This window comes from Cibotium barometz, chromosome 28 (genome assembly GCF_041138505.1).
Source record: "Cibotium barometz isolate CiBa-2024 chromosome 28, ASM4113850v1, whole genome shotgun sequence".
In the NCBI taxonomy this organism is placed as follows: Eukaryota; Viridiplantae; Streptophyta; class Polypodiopsida; order Cyatheales; family Cibotiaceae; genus Cibotium; species Cibotium barometz.
In genome coordinates, this window is record NC_141073.1 from 29440804 (window position 1) to 29458742 (window position 17939).

The window sequence follows — 17939 nt, forward strand, 5'->3', positions numbered from 1 at the left end:
ACGAGCTTATGATAGACCTGGTTAGCTGAAAGTGATATCAAGTCACCAGATTTACATAGTGTCCAATCAAGCCAAGGCTGATCTGCAGATGGCCGAGGCAATGGAGTAAAAGGCTCAACTGCATGCATGATGTCAACCCATAGTGACTGAAAAGTCCGAAAGTGCTGCCGAATATGATGAAACGAATATGGCCTGTCACGACCAGGTATCACAGCATCTCGGATTCTAACCAAGCCTAACCTGACCATGCGGTTGAGTCGTATGCGTGAAGCATCTCTGTCTGGCCAAACAATGACACGCGACTCCACAAATGTTTCGAACTGCAAAGAGTTCAAAAGAAGTCTTTCATGACCAGGATCCCACCGAGCCAATAGTAGAACTTCATGCCAAGAAAGGAGAATATGCGATAAAATGTGAGATGAGCGAATACGGACAGGATGAGCCGCATTCACAATGTCCCACCATGAAGCCTGCACACGTGTCCGTCCACGTGACAATCCCTCCAACTCAATCAAGTCACGAGCCATGAATACCCAAGGCTGCTCCTGCAAACACATCCTGAAAAAGCACCCACCTACGCGCCACCATATGCAAGCGGACATCCAGTAAAGAAGCCCCACCCATTCTTTTGGGCGTCGTAATGTGATTCCAAGCTATCCATGTTTGACCCATAATATTTCCTTGCCTCTTCCACAGCATAAACCGAATGGGAGCAACCAAGTGGAGAAGAGATTTGTGCGTCCAAGGTAGCAAAGGCAAAAAATAGGAAATCATGCTAAGCATAATAACCTGAGCTACCTTAACCCTCACGTGCATAGGCCACCCTTGAGCTTTCCAATACATAAATTTATCCGAGATCCGAGCACAAATCCAAGCAAGAAGCGCTTGGGGGTCCACGTCCACACCCACCGGATACCCAAGATGACGAACAATGTCTCCTGTATGCACCACACGGCCTTGCCACCCTAATGCCTCAAGATCAAATTCCGTGCATACAATGAGGACTGATTTTGTTGAATTTATTTTCAGCCCAGAAGCCAATGCAAAATTATTCCAAGCTTCCATTGCTCGATCTATATTGGCTTTTTCGGCCCTGGGAAACATAAAAGTGTCATCCGCAAGGGCTTGAGCAACCAATTGCTTGCCATGAGGGAGATGCAAACCAACCACTTCACCATGCGATGCCATAGCATCTAGGCGAGATAACATAGGATGAGTGGCAATGGCAAAGAAAAGAGGGCTAAGAGGACAGCCTTGCCGGAGAGAACGGGTGAGAGAAATACCATCCGAAAGTGAGAGTTACAGAAGAGAGAGATTACACAATGCTAGATTAATTGCACGACTGAAATGATGATTTGATTAGTTGATTTTTCAATGAAGTACATGTACCTTTTATAAGTACAAAGATTCTCTTCTTGACATCATGTAATCACACACACAAATATCTAGATATTGTTGTCGCCCCTCTAACAGGTGGTTCACACACACATACACAATAGTGGATACACATTGGACAAAATGGACATACAAACATGTTTCTTGTCTGAAGTTGGAGGATGGGGTTACTTGGTGGTGCAGGCCCATGCTGTGGGCACACAGAAGCTGGGGGGAATAGCCATGCAGACAACATTCAGAAGCCAATGCCAAACGTGCAGCTTTTTGATGTCATTGCTATATTTTTGTCTGGAATCCACTAGTTATTGTGTGTCTTGTACAATCTTATTTAGCTATTGCGTCTATAGCCTATGGTCCAACTCTGCTTCATGTTGGTTTTGTGCACCAGGGAGTCTTCAGAGAATTGTGTTCGTGTAAACTGGGATACAGCAGCATTTTGCTCCTTGCTACAGTGCATGTGTTCAGGAAAATTGCACATCTCTGCATCCAATATGGAGCATTTGCTTGAGGTGATCTCATAGACTGATAATCGTCCTTTTAGTTTCAACACATTTACATGTCCTAAACTTCTCCCCAGTCATGCGCCATGCCAATGCTAAACACACATTTCTTTTGGGACAGGGCATATTATTTTTTGGAATTGAGTCAGCCATGTCTGCTCTCATAGAGGCAATCAAAAGAGGAAATGTACTGAAGTGGGTTCCGAAGTTCTGGAGCCTTGCCAAAGGAATGGGTAAGTTAGATAATTGAGCATGATAAATATTATACCTACATGGGCTATGCTATAAATCTTTGGTTTTTTTAAGTTCCAAGTGGGTATGTTAGCCTTTAATACTTCCCATCCTTTGTGCTTCCATACATGGAATTTTAACTACCAAAACCTGTTGATGCATTTAGGTCTTTAAGACCATTGCCAGGCATCAAAATAGAATTGCCAGGCATCAAAATAGAATTGCCAAGGCTGTGTATGCTGTTTATGACATGTATAAAACCAGCTCAACAAGAAAAGTCACTGAAAACATAGTATAGCGTTTGCATACTGTGCTGATTGAAGGATGACAAATGCACTTGACGCCTTAGTTAGATATGTTGTCTCAGTACAGGGATGCAATCTTTATCATAATTTTTAATCCATGAATGATTTGTCTATGCAGGACAACAGTCACTGGCTGATGCCTGTGTAGAAACTATTGCAATCAACTTTGTAGGCTATACTTCCCATTCTCCAAACAGTTTCTTGTTTTTTTTTGAGGGGGGTGTGTGTGTGAAGTTTCAGGGTTTGAACTCACACCCCTATTGGGCTATGTGGTATAATAGCCATTGGGCAAGGACTTTCTGAAAGTTTTACGTTTCAGTATGTATGTGCTCCTTGTTATAAAGCAGCTTTTGCATGACAAGCAAGTTTGAATTTGTTCAGGAGGACGTGATGAACCAGAGCAACTTTCAGGATTTGCCGTCCGTCCTCCTTGCTGCCTGTGTTGATCATAAACAGCTTACTGTTACAAGGTGAGGAATTTCTTGACTCCCAAGAATGCTACTTTTGATTCTGAGTGTTCCTTTTCTCTGGATTTGTTGAATCTTGTAAGGCGTGGGATCGGAAAAGGTTATCCCCATGTTTGTTTAGTTATCCACCATGGGCTCTATGTGTGTAGCCCACCACTTTATTGGAAAAAGTTAACCCCTTGTATATTTTTGATTTCCACTGACTCTTTCGGATCCACGAGTTCTCAAAAGTATAAGATACATCCCTAGTCTAAGGCACCACAAATTGTTGCCTGAAGATAAAAGTAGTGAACATATTATTGTTCTGACATTCTCGTTGTCCATTGTGGAGGGCCTGACCCATTTATGAATTATGCCAATTCAGTCACTTGTCAGCCCACCTACCCACCTCCCAGCACTGCTGCAACTGCTTCAACAGGTAATACTCCCCAGAGATCCAGGCATCGACGGAAGAGAGCGAGAAGGGACTTCTCTTGTTGCTTCTCAGGCGAAGGTCATGCGTGATTCAGAAGGGGTTCTTTCAAACGGTTGGGTGGCTGCCTTCTCCATACGTTGCAGAGTGTCACTTCTTTCATCTCCCCTCCTCCTCCTTAGTGTTAACAGAGCTAGCAAGGATAACAAGCAGGGAGGCGTCCTTCCGTTCCTTCTTTAGTTGCCCAACCGCGTACACCTTGCTGCGATGCAACGCCGGATAACACTTTTTCTTTCTATGCTTCAGCTGATAGAGCCACCAATGACTACGCCGCTTTCTCTGCCCTTTGTTGTGCCACCCCTCAACTGGGTGCTCATGTCGACTTGCTCTCAAGCGAATCACACGAGGTCTTGTTGACGGGTGTGTACACTCCCTAGCATTTTGGCATTAGCTTGGGTGTGAACACCCCCTAGCATTAGTAGCATTAGCTTAGGCTAATGAGTTGTGGAATTTGGGTATTAAAAGATGGCATATCAAGAAGTGGTTACAAGAGAGCTACTGGGGAGTTATGATCTTATGGAGGTTATGGGAGCCCAATAGTCACATGGGTAGCCCAAGAGTCACATGATCTGATGGCTATATAAAGCCCCTCTTGTATGCAAATTGTACATGATTCCTAGACACACAATATGTGATATACATGATTCTTGGATACACAAGATGATTGATATGGAATACACTGATGTTTTGCTTGTATCTTTATGTTGTTCTTTTATCTTGTTCTTGATTCATGTCTCCTACTCCATGCTCATGTGTACATGTGTACTCCATGGCTATGTGTGTAGGAACATGGGATTTTTCCCATGTGAGCAAGGCTATGTTAACGTCTAGTGGACTTGCTCTCTTAGTCCACACGTGTATACACATCTTGAACATAGTCTTCTCAATCCAGATTTGTATCGGTTACTAGTATCTTACGGTACGTCTAGAGTGCTGTAGCATGTGCCTCTTGTTGTATCACCATTGATCTCCTTCGACCTGCCAGCTGTATTACCACCGCCCGATGCGGCTCCGGCTCCGGCTCCGGCTCGTAGGCTCCTCACGTTGATGTACTAGACGGAGTGGATACAAAAAAATCTACATCATCATTGTCTTCTCAAGAGTAAGCATCTGCGATTTCGACCCTTCATGTACGAGTAGAGGTAGTTGTCGTATATTTTTATTGGATATGTACATGTTTTCAAGTGTAATTTTTACTTGTACTGTATATGTTTTCTCGTGTGTAATTTTCTCAATTCTTGTCACGAAAGTATACATACTTTTCAAGAATTTATACTATTAAAGACTATATTTTAACTGCTCACTTCGTGTAAATGTTTATATTATGTAGATTGTAAAAGTGTCCCAAAGGATGCATAAATCTTAACATGCTTAGCTTAATATGCATTGATGACTTATGAAGAAGAGGTAGAACTTTTATGCAATGTTTAACAGTCAGTTATCTGCAACGGTAAAAAAACTAAGTGTTAAAAAACCTAAATTTATATATATATATATATATATATATATATATATATAGAGAGAGAGAGAGAGAGAGAGAGAGAGAGAGAGAGAGAAATGAAATGAAATGATATATTAACATCTCTAAGAGGCCATAGTGGCCTATGAGACCAAAACTGAGAGTACATCTGAAGTTTTTGTCTCATCAAAGAGAACAAGACTAAAAAGTACAATAAACTGATTGTCCTACAGTTATAAGAACAAAACTGTGAGACTCCGAGTAGAAAATACTGGAAAATGTATATCAGGTAGAAACTGCAAGACTCCGAGTAGAAAATACTGGAAAATGTATATCAGGTAGATCCATGTATGCTGATCAGTTGAATTGTTGCCCTCTCCTTAGATCAAGTATCTCTGCCATGGGACTGTCTAGAATGGAGAGGTCGTAGAAGCGAGATAGGCGCCTCCGACGCCGAGCAATAATGGCTCTGATCTGGCGATGGTGAGGATGCCGTGGTCGGGATCCTTGTGGGCGTGGCCGACGAGCACGACATAAGATAACAGCTCTATCAGTGGTGACTCCCTGGGAGCGTGGTCGGTGCCCTGATGGCCCAATGGAGGAGGTATCAGGAGGTGTGTGGGCTGGGTTGATGGTGTTGGTGCCAAAGAAATCTGCCAGGGTCCTCTGTCTAGGTATATCATGGCTTGGCCTCCTGTCTGCCAAGAGGGTCTCTCTGTGTCTCCTGAGCTCAAGTAGAAACAATCCGAGGCATCTCTGATCCTCAAACTCCATGACCCTGCGTAACGGCCCAAAACCCTCGCGGAAGAGGCAGTGATATCTCCTTCGGATCTCATAATAGACTGTACATCGGCAAATGTAGTGTTCCTCTGTCTCTACCTCCTGGTAGGATAGCTCACAAATGCGGCATCCACGATCTGATGCACATATCGCCCTGTCTCAATCCGCAGCTGGTGTGATGAGGTCCGGATCCGTACAATGGCACAACGTATCCCATGTGATAGGTGTACATCCATGTATGCCGGGCGGGTGATAAAATCATCCGGTGAGAGGTGTAGAAAATGGCTCTTGTAATGAGTCATTTTCGTGCCCAAGGGCTCAAGGGGGCTAGTCCATGTCCTCTCTGTGTCCACTCTGATGATATCCATCCTGATCACGCGGTTTTGCTCTGAGCGGGTGAGATCCAAAAATGGACAATCCAGACTGTACTGAAAGGGTGGTAGTGCCTCTATCCGCAAACCATGTAGGTGAAACCATGATCTCATCTGAGCGTACCAACAATGAGTATCTCCATCCTCTGCCAACTGTATGGATGAGGTCAATGCCAAACGGGAGTACCTCTGCTGAGGGAGCTCCCATAGCCGCTGTAAAAAGGTAACTGCCTGGAATAGGGCCTTGGTTACTACTCGTGGGGCACCCAGCTCAGCCCGAACAATCTCATGTGGTACTGATGATTTGCTCCGAATCATACGAGCAATCATCATAATCAGTGGTCTCTCTGTCACGTGCATCCCGCACTTGGATGCCACGTAGACATTCTGTACAGAAGGTGCAGGACCTGGGATGGTGAACTGGTCCCATGTGAGCCCAGTCCGGGACGAGTCAGCCAGGGATCCATCTCAGTCGTCCGAGGTCAGGTGTGCATTGTCCTGCACATGAGTCCAAGGTCAGGTGTGCATTGTCCTGCACATGAAGCAGTGCCAGTCCGCGCTGTGAGTCTCCCTCTGGAATGATGTCGGATGTGCTGTGTATCTGGTTTGCAACTGGATGCCAGACATCTGTAGGCATGTAGTTTGCATGTAGAGATGGGGTCAGCCCATAGGGCTACCCCAGGACAAGGGTTTGCATGTGCATACTTAGATGGGCATGGGGGAGGTGTAGAACCACCCCCAAGGGGCCAGGAGGGCCCAAGACTTTGCCCACCAGCCAAGGCAAGGGCTGGAGGGGCAGTCGGCCAGCTCCAGAGCCTCTGGACAGGCAGCCGACAGAGGGTAAAACCCTAGGACAGCAGGCGGCCAGGTGTGGGGGGCAGTCCCACACCTATGCGCAGCATGCCCAGCAGCCAGGGGTTGTCCCAGAGTCATGCGCAGGCTGGACAGGTGTGAAAACACTTTATTAAAGTGTGAACACAATTTATTACAAGACTCAGTCGTGGGCTGTCCTGAAGCCAGCTGACTGCATGAAGGGAGGGGTATAAATACCCCAGCCCATAATCCCATTAATCATCTCACAATTCACCAAGAGCCTCAAGCATTCAAGGGCCAGGACAGCTAAGGGTTTGCTAAAGCTAAGGGGTGAAGGACTGAAGGTCAAGGGCAGGTTTTCCAGCCAAGAAAAGGTCAAGTACTTTGTATTTGTTTCAGATTTACATCATTCTAATAAAGCAAATACACCATCTGTGGTGGGGGCCCTACAGAGGGTAATTGGGACCCAATACTGTGTCCTCTCCATCTCCCCCTTCTCTCTCTATTTTCTGCACATCGTCTTTCAGTTTTGTGCGTTAATTCCGTCGCGAAAAGAGTGCTGTTTTCTGAGTTTTGAAGTACCAATCCTTCTCCGAAGCTTCCGCATATTACAGTGGTATCAGAGCCTACTTCAAGGACAAAGATTCAGCAAAGAAAACCAGAAAATTTTTCGCTCGTGTGGTTGGTTTTTAGACGCCGGTGGACTACCCCTTTCGGAGTGACTCCTGTCCCTCGAAGGACGGTTGGTTTTTAGCCTCCGGAAGCCTCCGGAAGTCTCCCACACAGATAGTGGATGGTCAGATTGCGTTCCGGAAAGGAACTGCATATTCCCGCTATGGCGAACTTTGGCGACGAGAGAGAACCAGAACCATGGGACCAGAGTGCACCAGGCAGCCCAGCTCGGGCACCCGGCTTGAGTGTACAAGACATGTTCCAGCAGATGATGCGAGCAATCGCAGACCAGACAACCAAGTTGGACGAGCAGAAGGCGCGGATTTTGGCTCTGGAGGAGCGTTCTCGCTCTCCAGCGTCGCGTTTTCCATCTCCTCCTCCCTCTCCTTCCGTACCCCAGATACCAGATCCTCGTCACAGGGACCCTCTCGAGGGGTCACAGCCGCAGTCAAGCTCCTTGCTTGAGATGCACATACGGGCATTGGAGATTCGACAACGCGAAGACGAAGCCATGCGACGAGTGGAACACGAGCGTTACCTCCGAGCTTTGGACGCCAGATTGACACCGGCGGCGCCCTCGAATCATTTTCCCGAGAAAATGAACTTCAGTAAGTATAATGGTAAACTCGATCCCACTACTCTGTATTCATGGTTACATCAATTTGAAGCTTACTTTGCCGCAGTTAGGAAATCAGATATTGACAAAGTGATCTTAGCCAGTTGGTATTTGGAAGGTGAGGCCATTCCTTGGTGGACTCAGTGGGCTCATGCCCACACCAGATCAGGTATGGCAGCTTATGGGTGGGACGAGTTCGTCCGTGACCTTAAGCAGCGGTTTTTACCGCCCCACTACCTTGAGCGACTCGAAGACGAGTTCAGGGGTGCGCGTCAGAATGCGCAACCAGTCCTTCAGTTTGCCAATAGAATTTCGACCTTGTGTCTACAATTAGGCTTATCTGATGCGGACAAGAAAGGGCAGTTTTTGTATGGCCTGGACACGCACATCCAATGGGAGGTGCGTATGTTTAGACCAGCCACCTTTGAGGACGCACTCTCGCTTGCGCAGAGTGCAGAAATGAAACACAATGGTGGCAAGCCCAAGACTTCCCAGCCGGCTTCTCCCAAGGCTAACACCTCGGGGGGCAAAAGCCAGAACCAGACGGGGTCTTCCCCAGGACAGAGCCCGGGAGCCTCTGGCTCCAAGAACTCGAACAATGCGTCTAAGCTTACTCCAGACCAGAAAGCGGAGGCAGGCAAGACAGGTGGCAAGTTGAGTGCTGAGGAGCTTGCTCAGTACAGGAAGGAGGGTAGATGTTACTTTTGTCACACAAAAGGACATACTTCTCGGGATTGTCCGAAGAAGCCTCCAAAGCCCGCCGCCGCCTCCACAGCTTCCGTGGTGAGCACAGCTCCCACACAGACCCCAGTGGCTACCCCTAGTTCTTCAACCCCTGGTGCTTCAGTTGGAGCAATTATTAGCCGGGAGCTCGAAGATAAGCAGAAGGGCGCCCATGACCAGGAGTATGAGCGCAACGAATTGCTCAAGTCCTTTGGCTACATAGGTGGCCAGAGAGTCGTTGTCTTGTTTGACAGCGGCAGTACGGAGGATGTGATCACGGAAGAGGCCGCTAGGCGTGCCCGTTTCGAGCTGACTCCGGTGGACAAACAAGTTGAGGGATTTAGCACAGGTATGACAACGAGCGTCAAGTATGAAGCTCTAGGTGCTAAGTTAGTCATTCAGGGCATAGAGTTTGTGCGTGACTTTATGGTTGCCCCTCTTGTAGGAGCAGACATAATTTTGGGTATCCAGTGGTTTCACAAGTTCCTTCCTGATGTCAAGTGGGACAAGCACACGTTCCAGATTGATCGGAATGTGTCAAACACCCCTGTGACCATTAAGTGTGAGCTAGGTATTCCAAACTTTCCGCTCATAAGCCACTTGCAGGCTAAGCGAGCAGTTAGGAAAGGCGCACAGTGTGTGATGATTTACATCCAGACAGCCCAAACGGTGGCCAGTGCTTCCGAGAAGTACTCGGTTCTCCATGAAAAGTTCCAGAAGATTTTTCTTCGGGACAGTCTCCCTCCCCAGCTTCCCCCGTCCAGACCGGAGGATCACAAGATTGATCTCCTCCCAGGCTCGGAACCCCCGAGCAAGTTTCCGTATCGCCTTTCTAAGGCAATGGAATCGGAGTTGGACCGCCAACTCCAAGAATTGTTGCAAGCTGGCTTCATCCGCCCCAGCGTGTCGCCGTTTGCAGCACCGATCTTGTTTGTCAAGAAGAAAGATGGGTCTTCTCGGTTGTGTGTCGATTATCGTGCACTCAACAAGCTGACTATCAAAAGCAGATTCCCGATGCCTCGAATTGACTATATTCTCGAGAGGCTGAATGGAGCTAAGGTGTTCTCTAAATTGGATTTAAAGAGTGGATACCACCAGGTTCGGATTGTTGAGGGGGACATCCCCAAGACAGCTTTCCGTACAGAACGGGCCCACTATGAATTTGTGGTCATGCCATTTGGTTTGACGAACGCCCCAGCTACATTTAACCGCATGATGATGCGTATTTTCCGGGAGTTGATCGGAGTGTGTGTGTTCATATTTCTGGACGACATACTCATATTTTCAGCTACAGTTGAGCAGCATGACATTGATGTGGAGAAAGTCCTTAAGTTGCTGGAAAGCAACGAGCTCTATATCAATGAAAAGAAGTCAGAATTTTATCTGTTCCAGGTACATTACTTGGGATATATAATCAGTGCCGAAGGCATTCGACTTGATCCGGCTAAAGTGGCCGAGATTGTTAACTGGGAAGTACCTCAGACTGCTTATGACATTAGATCATTTGTGGGTATATGCCAGGCATATTCCACCCACATTGACAAGTTTTCTGATCTCTCGGCAGACCTCACCGATCTGCTAAAGGGAGTGAAAACAAGGAGGCAAAAGATTCGAATGCCTCCACGAGCGTTGGAGGCATTCCGGAATCTCAAGGTGGCTTTGTCGGAAGCGCCTTGTCTAGCCCTTGCCTCGTGGGACGAACCATTTCAGGTGATCACCGATGCGAGTAACATCGCAATTGGAGGTGTGTTGCAACAGAATGGTCATCCAGTAGCTTACATGTCTCGTAAGTTACTGCCCGCCGAAAAGAATTACTCAGTCTACGATCGTGAACTCCTAGCAGTCATTCAGGCCTTGAAACATTGGAAACATTTCCTGTATGGCCGTGACTTCGAGGTCCGCACTGACCATCAGGCATTGCGCTGGATTCAGACGATGCCAAGTGCACAGTGGAGTGATCGACAGCACCGCTGGAGTCAGATATTCCAGCAGTTTGGTGGCATGATTGAGTACCTTCCAGGAAAGGCCAATCCAGTGGCCGATGCTTTGAGCAGGAAGGGACAAGTATCTACGATTCAGACCACTAGACTAGACCTTGTTGGTACAGGACTAGAAGACATGAAGCACACGTACGCGGATTCCGAGGAATTCGGTACTCAGTGGGAACAGGCATTGGATGCCACAGGACCATGCCATTTTCTGATACGCGATGGTTGGCTTTACTACAAAGGCCGACTGTGTGTCATGAAATCATTCCGGGCAGCTCTTCTCCATGATGCCCATGACGCCATTACAGGTGGTCATAGGGGCATGAATTCAACTCTGGAGAAATTAGAACGGCAATACTATTGGCCAAAGATGAGGCGTGATGTGTTTACTTATGTACAACGCTGTGACATTTGTCAAAAGGTGAAAGCTCCTCGTGGAAAGAAGATAGGGTTGTTACAGCCTTTGCCAATTCCTGAGGGTCCTTTCCAAGACATTTCGATGGACTTTGTCACAAATCTGCCTCCCAGTCCGAGTAAGCGTAATACACAGTGTTTGACTATTGTTGACAGGTTCAGCAAATTTGTGATGCTTATTCCTTGCAGGGCCAATGTGACCGCCGAGGATGTTGCCCAGCTATTCATTCGGCATTGGTACCCGATTGGTGGGATTCCTAGGACCATAGTGTCAGACCGAGATGCCAAGTTTACCAGTCATTTTTGGAGGGCATTGTTTGATAATTTTGGTACTAAGTTGAATTTTTCCAGTGCGTTCCACCCACAGACAGATGGCCAGACAGAGATATACAACCAGTTGGCCTTTGATGTGCTGAAGTGTTATGTCCACGATCAGCAAGGTAAGTGGGAATCGTTTCTGCCTTTAGTTCAGGCTGTTTTGAATGACTCTTTTTCTTCAGCTATTGGCAGGACTCCATATGAGGCAGCGTTTGGAAGGCCTTTCTAGTCGTTGTTGACCAGGACGTCGTCTTCAGTATCGGAGGCGAACAGAGTGACGGAGTCTTACCAGGAGATCCTAGAGTCCGTCAAAGACAGATTGGCTAAAGCGCAAGAGGCCTACACTCGGCAAGAGGCCTACACTCGACAGGCCAATAAAGACCGAAGGGACATGAAGTTTTCGGAAGGAGATTGGGTATATCTTCGGATTATGAAGCAAAGATTGAAGCAGGTGGGCAAGCGATGCCCAAAGTTGTCTTTCAGGAGCTTCGGACCTTTCCCCATCCGGAAAAAGATTAATGAGGTGTCTATGCAGTTAAAGCTACCTCCGAGTTGGACTATGCACGATGTATTTCATGTCAGTTGGTTAAAGCCATATGCAGGTCCACCCCCTTCAGAGGTCAAAGACGAAGCGGAACCAGACATTATAGATGAAGCAGAGGTAATGGTTCCAGAACAGATCCTTCTGCACCGTTTCAAGCATGGCTCAGGCCGAAGACTACGACAGTTCCTCACGAAGTTTCAAGACCGAGGAACTCATGAAGCGGTATGGCTCGACAAGGAATTTTTCGAAGACTATCCGGCTTTATTGACGGATTATTTGGAGGCTATGCAGCTTCCGTCAAGTTAAGCAGAAGGGGATGTCACGTGCATCCCGCACTTGGATGCCACGTAGACATTCTGTACAGAAGGTGCAGGACCTGGGATGGTGAACTGGTCCCATGTGAGCCCAGTCCGGGACGAGTCAGCCAGGGATCCATCTCAGTCGTCCGAGGTCAGGTGTGCATTGTCCTGCACATGAAGCAGTGCCAGTCCGCGCTGTGAGTCTCCCTCTGGAATGATGTCGGATGTGCTGTGTATCTGGTTTGCAACTGGATGCCAGACATCTGTAGGCATGTAGTTTGCATGTAGAGATGGGGTCAGCCCATAGGGCTACCCCAGGACAAGGGTTTGCATGTGCATACTTAGATGGGCATGGGGGAGGTGTAGAACCACCCCCAAGGGGCCAGGAGGGCCCAAGACTTTGCCCACCAGCCAAGGCAAGGGCTGGAGGGGCAGTCGGCCAGCTCCAGAGCCTCTGGACAGGCAGCTGACAGAGGGTAAAACCCTAGGACAGCAGGCGGCCAGGTGTGGGGGGCAGTCCCACACCTATGCGCAGCATGCCCAGCAGCCAGGGGCTGTCCCAGAGTCATGCGCAGGCTGGACAGGTGTGAAAACACTTTATTAAAGTGTGAACACAATTTATTACAAGACTCAGTCGTGGGCTGTCCTGAAGCCAGCCGACTGCATGAAGGGAGGGGTATAAATACCCCAGCCCATAATCCCATTAATCATCTCACAATTCACCAAGAGCCTCAAGCATTCAAGGGCCAGGACAGCTAAGGGTTTGCTAAAGCTAAGGGGTGAAGGACTGAAGGTCAAGGGCAGGTTTTCCAGCCAAGAAAAGGTCAAGTACTTTGTATTTGTTTCAGATTTACATCATTCTAATAAAGCAAATACACCATCCGTGGTGGGGGCCCTACAGAGGGTAATTGGGACCCAATACTGTGTCCTCTCCATCTCCCCCTTCTCTCTCTATTTTCTGCACATCGTCTTTCAGTTTTGTGCGTTAATTCCGTCGCGAAAAGAGTGCTGTTTTCTGAGTTTTGAAGTACCGATCCTTCTCCGAAGCTTCCGCATATTACACTCTCCATTTGCCTCCATCCCTCGTCTGTCCCTCTTTGAGATCTGTGATGTATACTGGGCCCCCAAATTGGAGCTCCGTAGAGGAGAGTCGGTGTGACAAGTGTATCAAATAGCCACAATTTGGTGCGTGGCTCCTGAAACTGTATGTGTGCACACTGCCTCTCAAGTGCCTCCAAGGCTGCATGCCCTCGAGCTAATCTAGCTGCTGCTGTCCCCTTCAGGGAGAAACGCGGTCCCGTGACAGTAACTCCCAAGTAGACATATGACCTGACGTACTCTACCGGCTCACCTTGGAAAGTGAACTGAGGCTTTGATCTCGTCACCCATGCCTGTGTGGTGTTAAACACCATAACCTTGGTTTTGCCAAGGTTCACTGTCAGATCTCTATCCGCACAGAAAGCCTGTAATGCGTCCAAGTGTCTCTGTAGTCCCTCTGAGAGTCTGAGATTAGAACAATATCATCCGCATATAACAAGATGGGTATCAACACCCCTGCCAGGCATGCCCCTACATATTGATGCATATATATATATAGAGAGAGAGAGAGAGAGAGAGAGAGAAAGAAAGAAAGAAAGAAAGATTTTATTAACGTCTTCCAAAAGACCGAACTCGGCCTATGAGACAAATCGGAGTACCTGTATGGGGTATCCTCTGTCATCCCAACAAAATGAAAAAGCACTGAATAAAAAAAAGCTGAATCTGGGTGTGGAGGGGATGGAGCTCTACTACTAGGAGAATGCAAAGCTATATGCATGGAGTATACAATCATGACATGCAACCTAGCTAGCTCCATCCTGTACCATACTGGGGGTATAAAATGGTATACATCAGTGAAGGGGGTGTCCACAGCTCCCTGAAGAACATGCCTGGGTGTGCTCTGAAGCGAGCCAGTTGCTCCGCACCCTCTCTGTGAAACTGAGCTCTGATCTCTGTCATCTCTCTCTGGTATAGGCGTGGTGTTCGAAAGCCAGGTGTCCTCTGTCTCCTGCGGGCTCTAAGTGTCTCTGCTCTCTGGAGAGTAATTCCCTGCCGTGTAGGGGCTGGGAGGGGTATGGATCTCTGAAAAAATGTAGTAATCTGTGTCTGCCGCCCCCCCCTCTGGAGCTGTCTGAGCTTGTAATAATGTCTCTCTGTGGCGCTGTATGTCTAGAATGTATCTCCCTAGAGAGAGAGAGAGAGAGAGAGAGAGAGAGAGAGAGAGAGAGAGAGAGAGTTTAACGTCCACGGGAGGCCGAATCCGACCTATGGGACAGATCAGATACATTCATTTACATTCCACTCTGGGTATCGATGCCAAAGAGGCATAAAACTGGAAAAAAAATAACTCAAAATGAACTCTTAAGACTCTTAAGAGTTTAAATTACAATGGGTTCTATTGCATCTAGTTTGAAATCGAGGTTCAAAATAAAAATAGCTATATTTCATCCATGGATGGATTTTCTCTTGAGGGGGGTGGGGTACGGAATTCTTTAATGATTGCTTGTCCTCCTCTGTATATTGCCCATTTGCCATTCTTTCTTGCTTCTTTAACTTTATTCAGCTATGCCGATCTGTTCTTGAGTTGTAGCAGGGTGAGTTCATCAGCTATCCATACCTTTGTCCCTTGGAGAGACCTTGTTTGCTTCATCACTGCTATTTTCTCATTGTTGTCCATATAGGAGACTTTTGCCTGTGTACCCTTTACTATAATAGAGATAGGGTCTCCTAAGTCCACGAAGGGGACTACTTTGCTCAGTTGTGCTGTAAGTACATCTGTATCTAATATGTAGTCTTTTCGAAGCTCTTGAGCTATGTCTGCCCTATCCCAGCCTTGAGGAAGACCACCGACTCTGATTACCTATTTGTTACTTTCCATTCGTTCCTTTTCTTTGACTGCTCATATGACTTCTTTAACAAAATCTTGTGAGTTAACTGAATTTACCTTTGAAACATGGTTTGTCGTTTTTGTTTGTAGTGTTGTAGGTATGGGTCCTTCTCGTGCTTCCTCTTGCTTCGTCTTCATGGCTTGCACTTGCACTTTCAGTTCGTTGATTTGTTCATCTTTCTTGATAGTCTCGTGTTTCAGTGTTGCTAATTCTCCCTGAAGTTTCTTCAGTTCTTGCATGAGGTAGGCTTCCCATGGTGTCGGCTTGCTCACGGGTGGAGGAATGGGCGGTAATCGTGGAGCGGTGACTGAGGCAAAAGACTTCTTACTTCCCATGTGTTGCTGCTGATAAAGGAGAGGGCTGTTGGTGGAACGAGTCTCCCTTTAAGGGTACCCTCTCCCCTTTGGGGGAGACTCAGAAAATGCGACCTACAAGATGCTCAGCTACAGGTTCAGGGGAGAGTTATGTTGCTGCCTTGGGGGCCTGAGCAAGGGTGGGTGGGGAAACGCGCGAAGAGACTGAAACGGGGGGGGGGGGGGGGGGGGGGGGGTGCGACTGGGTGAACGGGCCGAGCAGGGCGGCGCAGAAGCGAAGGGGGGGGCGAGCAGAGACGAACAGGCGGGCAGGGGCGAAAAGGGGTGCAGAGACTGAAACGGGGGCAACGAGCAGAGACGAACAGGCGGGCAGGGGCGAAAAGGGGCGAAGAGACTGAAACGGGGGGGCGACTGGGTGAACGGGCTGAGCAGGGCGGTGCAAAAGCGAAGGGGGGCGAGCAGAGACGAACAGGCGGGCAGGGGCGAAGGGACGCAGAGACTGAAACGGGGGCGGCGAGCAGAGACGAACAGGCGGGCAGGGGCGAAAAGGGGCGCAGAGAGTGAAACAGGGACGGCGAGCAAAGATGAACAGGCGGGCAGGGGCGAAAGGGGCGCAGAGACTAAGGGCGGCGAGCAGAGAGAGCCTCAGTACAAACGAGAAGAGAGAGAGAGAGAGAGAGAGAGAGAGAGAGAGAGAGAGAGAGAGAGAGAGAGTTTATTTAGAAACTCTACATATTGATGCATCCTTTTTGTAATGATTTGGAAATAGAAATGGCAAAATACCTTAACGTTCAAGATCATGAAAGTCCCACATTTAATTTAAAACAATTGAGTTGGAAGCTTGAGTCTTTGTAAGAAATCACCCTACGGTGTTATTGATACATTTATATCCCATGGCATTGTATCCAAGCATTTGTACAAGGAGAGGAATGCTTATCTAAAACACCCACATCCTTAAAGAGAGTGCACCATAAAATAATTCTTAAGAACTCTATTAAGGTGCCAAGCATTGATAGCTTCAAGTCAAGCACAAGAGCTTCTATGTTTAGACACCTTGGTGTTATCAAGAACATGCGAAGCATTGGTGATATATTGTACACAAAAACAATAGAAGTATGCTAACCAAGTTGAGGGAAACGAGGAAACGGAAATGGAAACGAGGACGGATACGAAAACAAAAATTTTGAGAAGAGCCGAAACGGAAACGGAAACGCCATTTCAGCAAGGAGGGGAGGGGTTAAAAGTTCTTGATTGTTTGTACGCACATGAGATCCCATTATGACATGAATTTTATGGTTTATAAGAATAAAAGGGGAATAAAATGGATATCAGTTGTTGTAGTGTGATATTTTCTTACTAGTTCATGTTGATTTGGATGGAAAGATCTCCGAAACATGTGGTATTATAGGAAATGATGAGTTGAAACGTTTTCTTTGCTAACTGAAACGTTTCGGGCAGCCGTTTCAGTGACCGAAACGCATTTCAATCCTCTATCTACTCCGAAATGCGTTTGGGTCCTAAAAAACGGCTGTTTCAGGCGTTTTCCGTCACTATGATGTCAGCAAATGGTCGTTGACTTCAAGTCCGACTTTTTACATGAAGACAAATTCATGGATTACTTTTCTATCTTTTGGGAAGCACGCATTGGTATGTTCTTGATCGTCTTCATTAATTGATAGGATACTTGTATGTCATTTGTAAATATGCTAATACTTGATCTCCATCTTGTGATTTTAAATAAACATGGGTGCAGGCATTGAGGAATTCGCCACATGCCAACCAAGACACCAATGGTTCTATTGAGTCTTATTATGCTATATTAAAATCCAAGTTCTTATATGGAAGAAAAATGTTCGTGGGTTGAAGAGTGTATTGACTCATATATCAACTTATTTTCAATGCCTTAATATACTATTGATATCAAGATGAGATGAAAAAGAATAGTTTTAAGAGAAACCATATCATTGAGACACTGCTCGAAAATTCCTTGGAGAGAGCACAAGGTATTCCAGATGAGAGTGTGGATTTCGAAGTCGACAATGGTTGTGAAATTGCAAAGGTTAGAAGCATGTTAAAGTCTCCTTTTATATATACTGTCTTCAATGCAGATTGTGATTGGGCATGTTGAATATGTGAATGAGCCATAGTCAGAAGGAATGGGCATTTTTAGACTCGGGAATGTTGGGGATGGCAGCATCTTCCCGTTCCCATTCCCGTCCCATGTCACTCTATAGTCACAGGGAATGGGCATTCTCAATCTTTTCCGTCCTCGTTCCCGATCCCCATTTCGCGTCCCATGTGACTATGGAATGAGCACAGAAAGGAAACTTC

At 47.0% G+C, this 17939-nt stretch overlaps 1 protein-coding gene across 1 annotated transcript in view; it reads left to right on the forward strand.

Moving 5' to 3' along the window:
- LOC147622721 (BTB/POZ domain-containing protein FBL11-like) overlaps window positions 1-17939 on the forward strand; it is a 49127-nt gene that overhangs the window by 12368 nt on the left and 18820 nt on the right. Inside the window, exons 4-7 of the mRNA XM_086822348.1 lie at window positions 1784-1904; window positions 2017-2128; window positions 2550-2599; window positions 2813-2901. Coding sequence (XP_086678474.1) covers window positions 1784-1904; window positions 2017-2128; window positions 2550-2599; window positions 2813-2901 — 372 coding nt within the window. The remainder of the gene's footprint in view (window positions 1-1783; window positions 1905-2016; window positions 2129-2549; window positions 2600-2812; window positions 2902-17939) is intronic.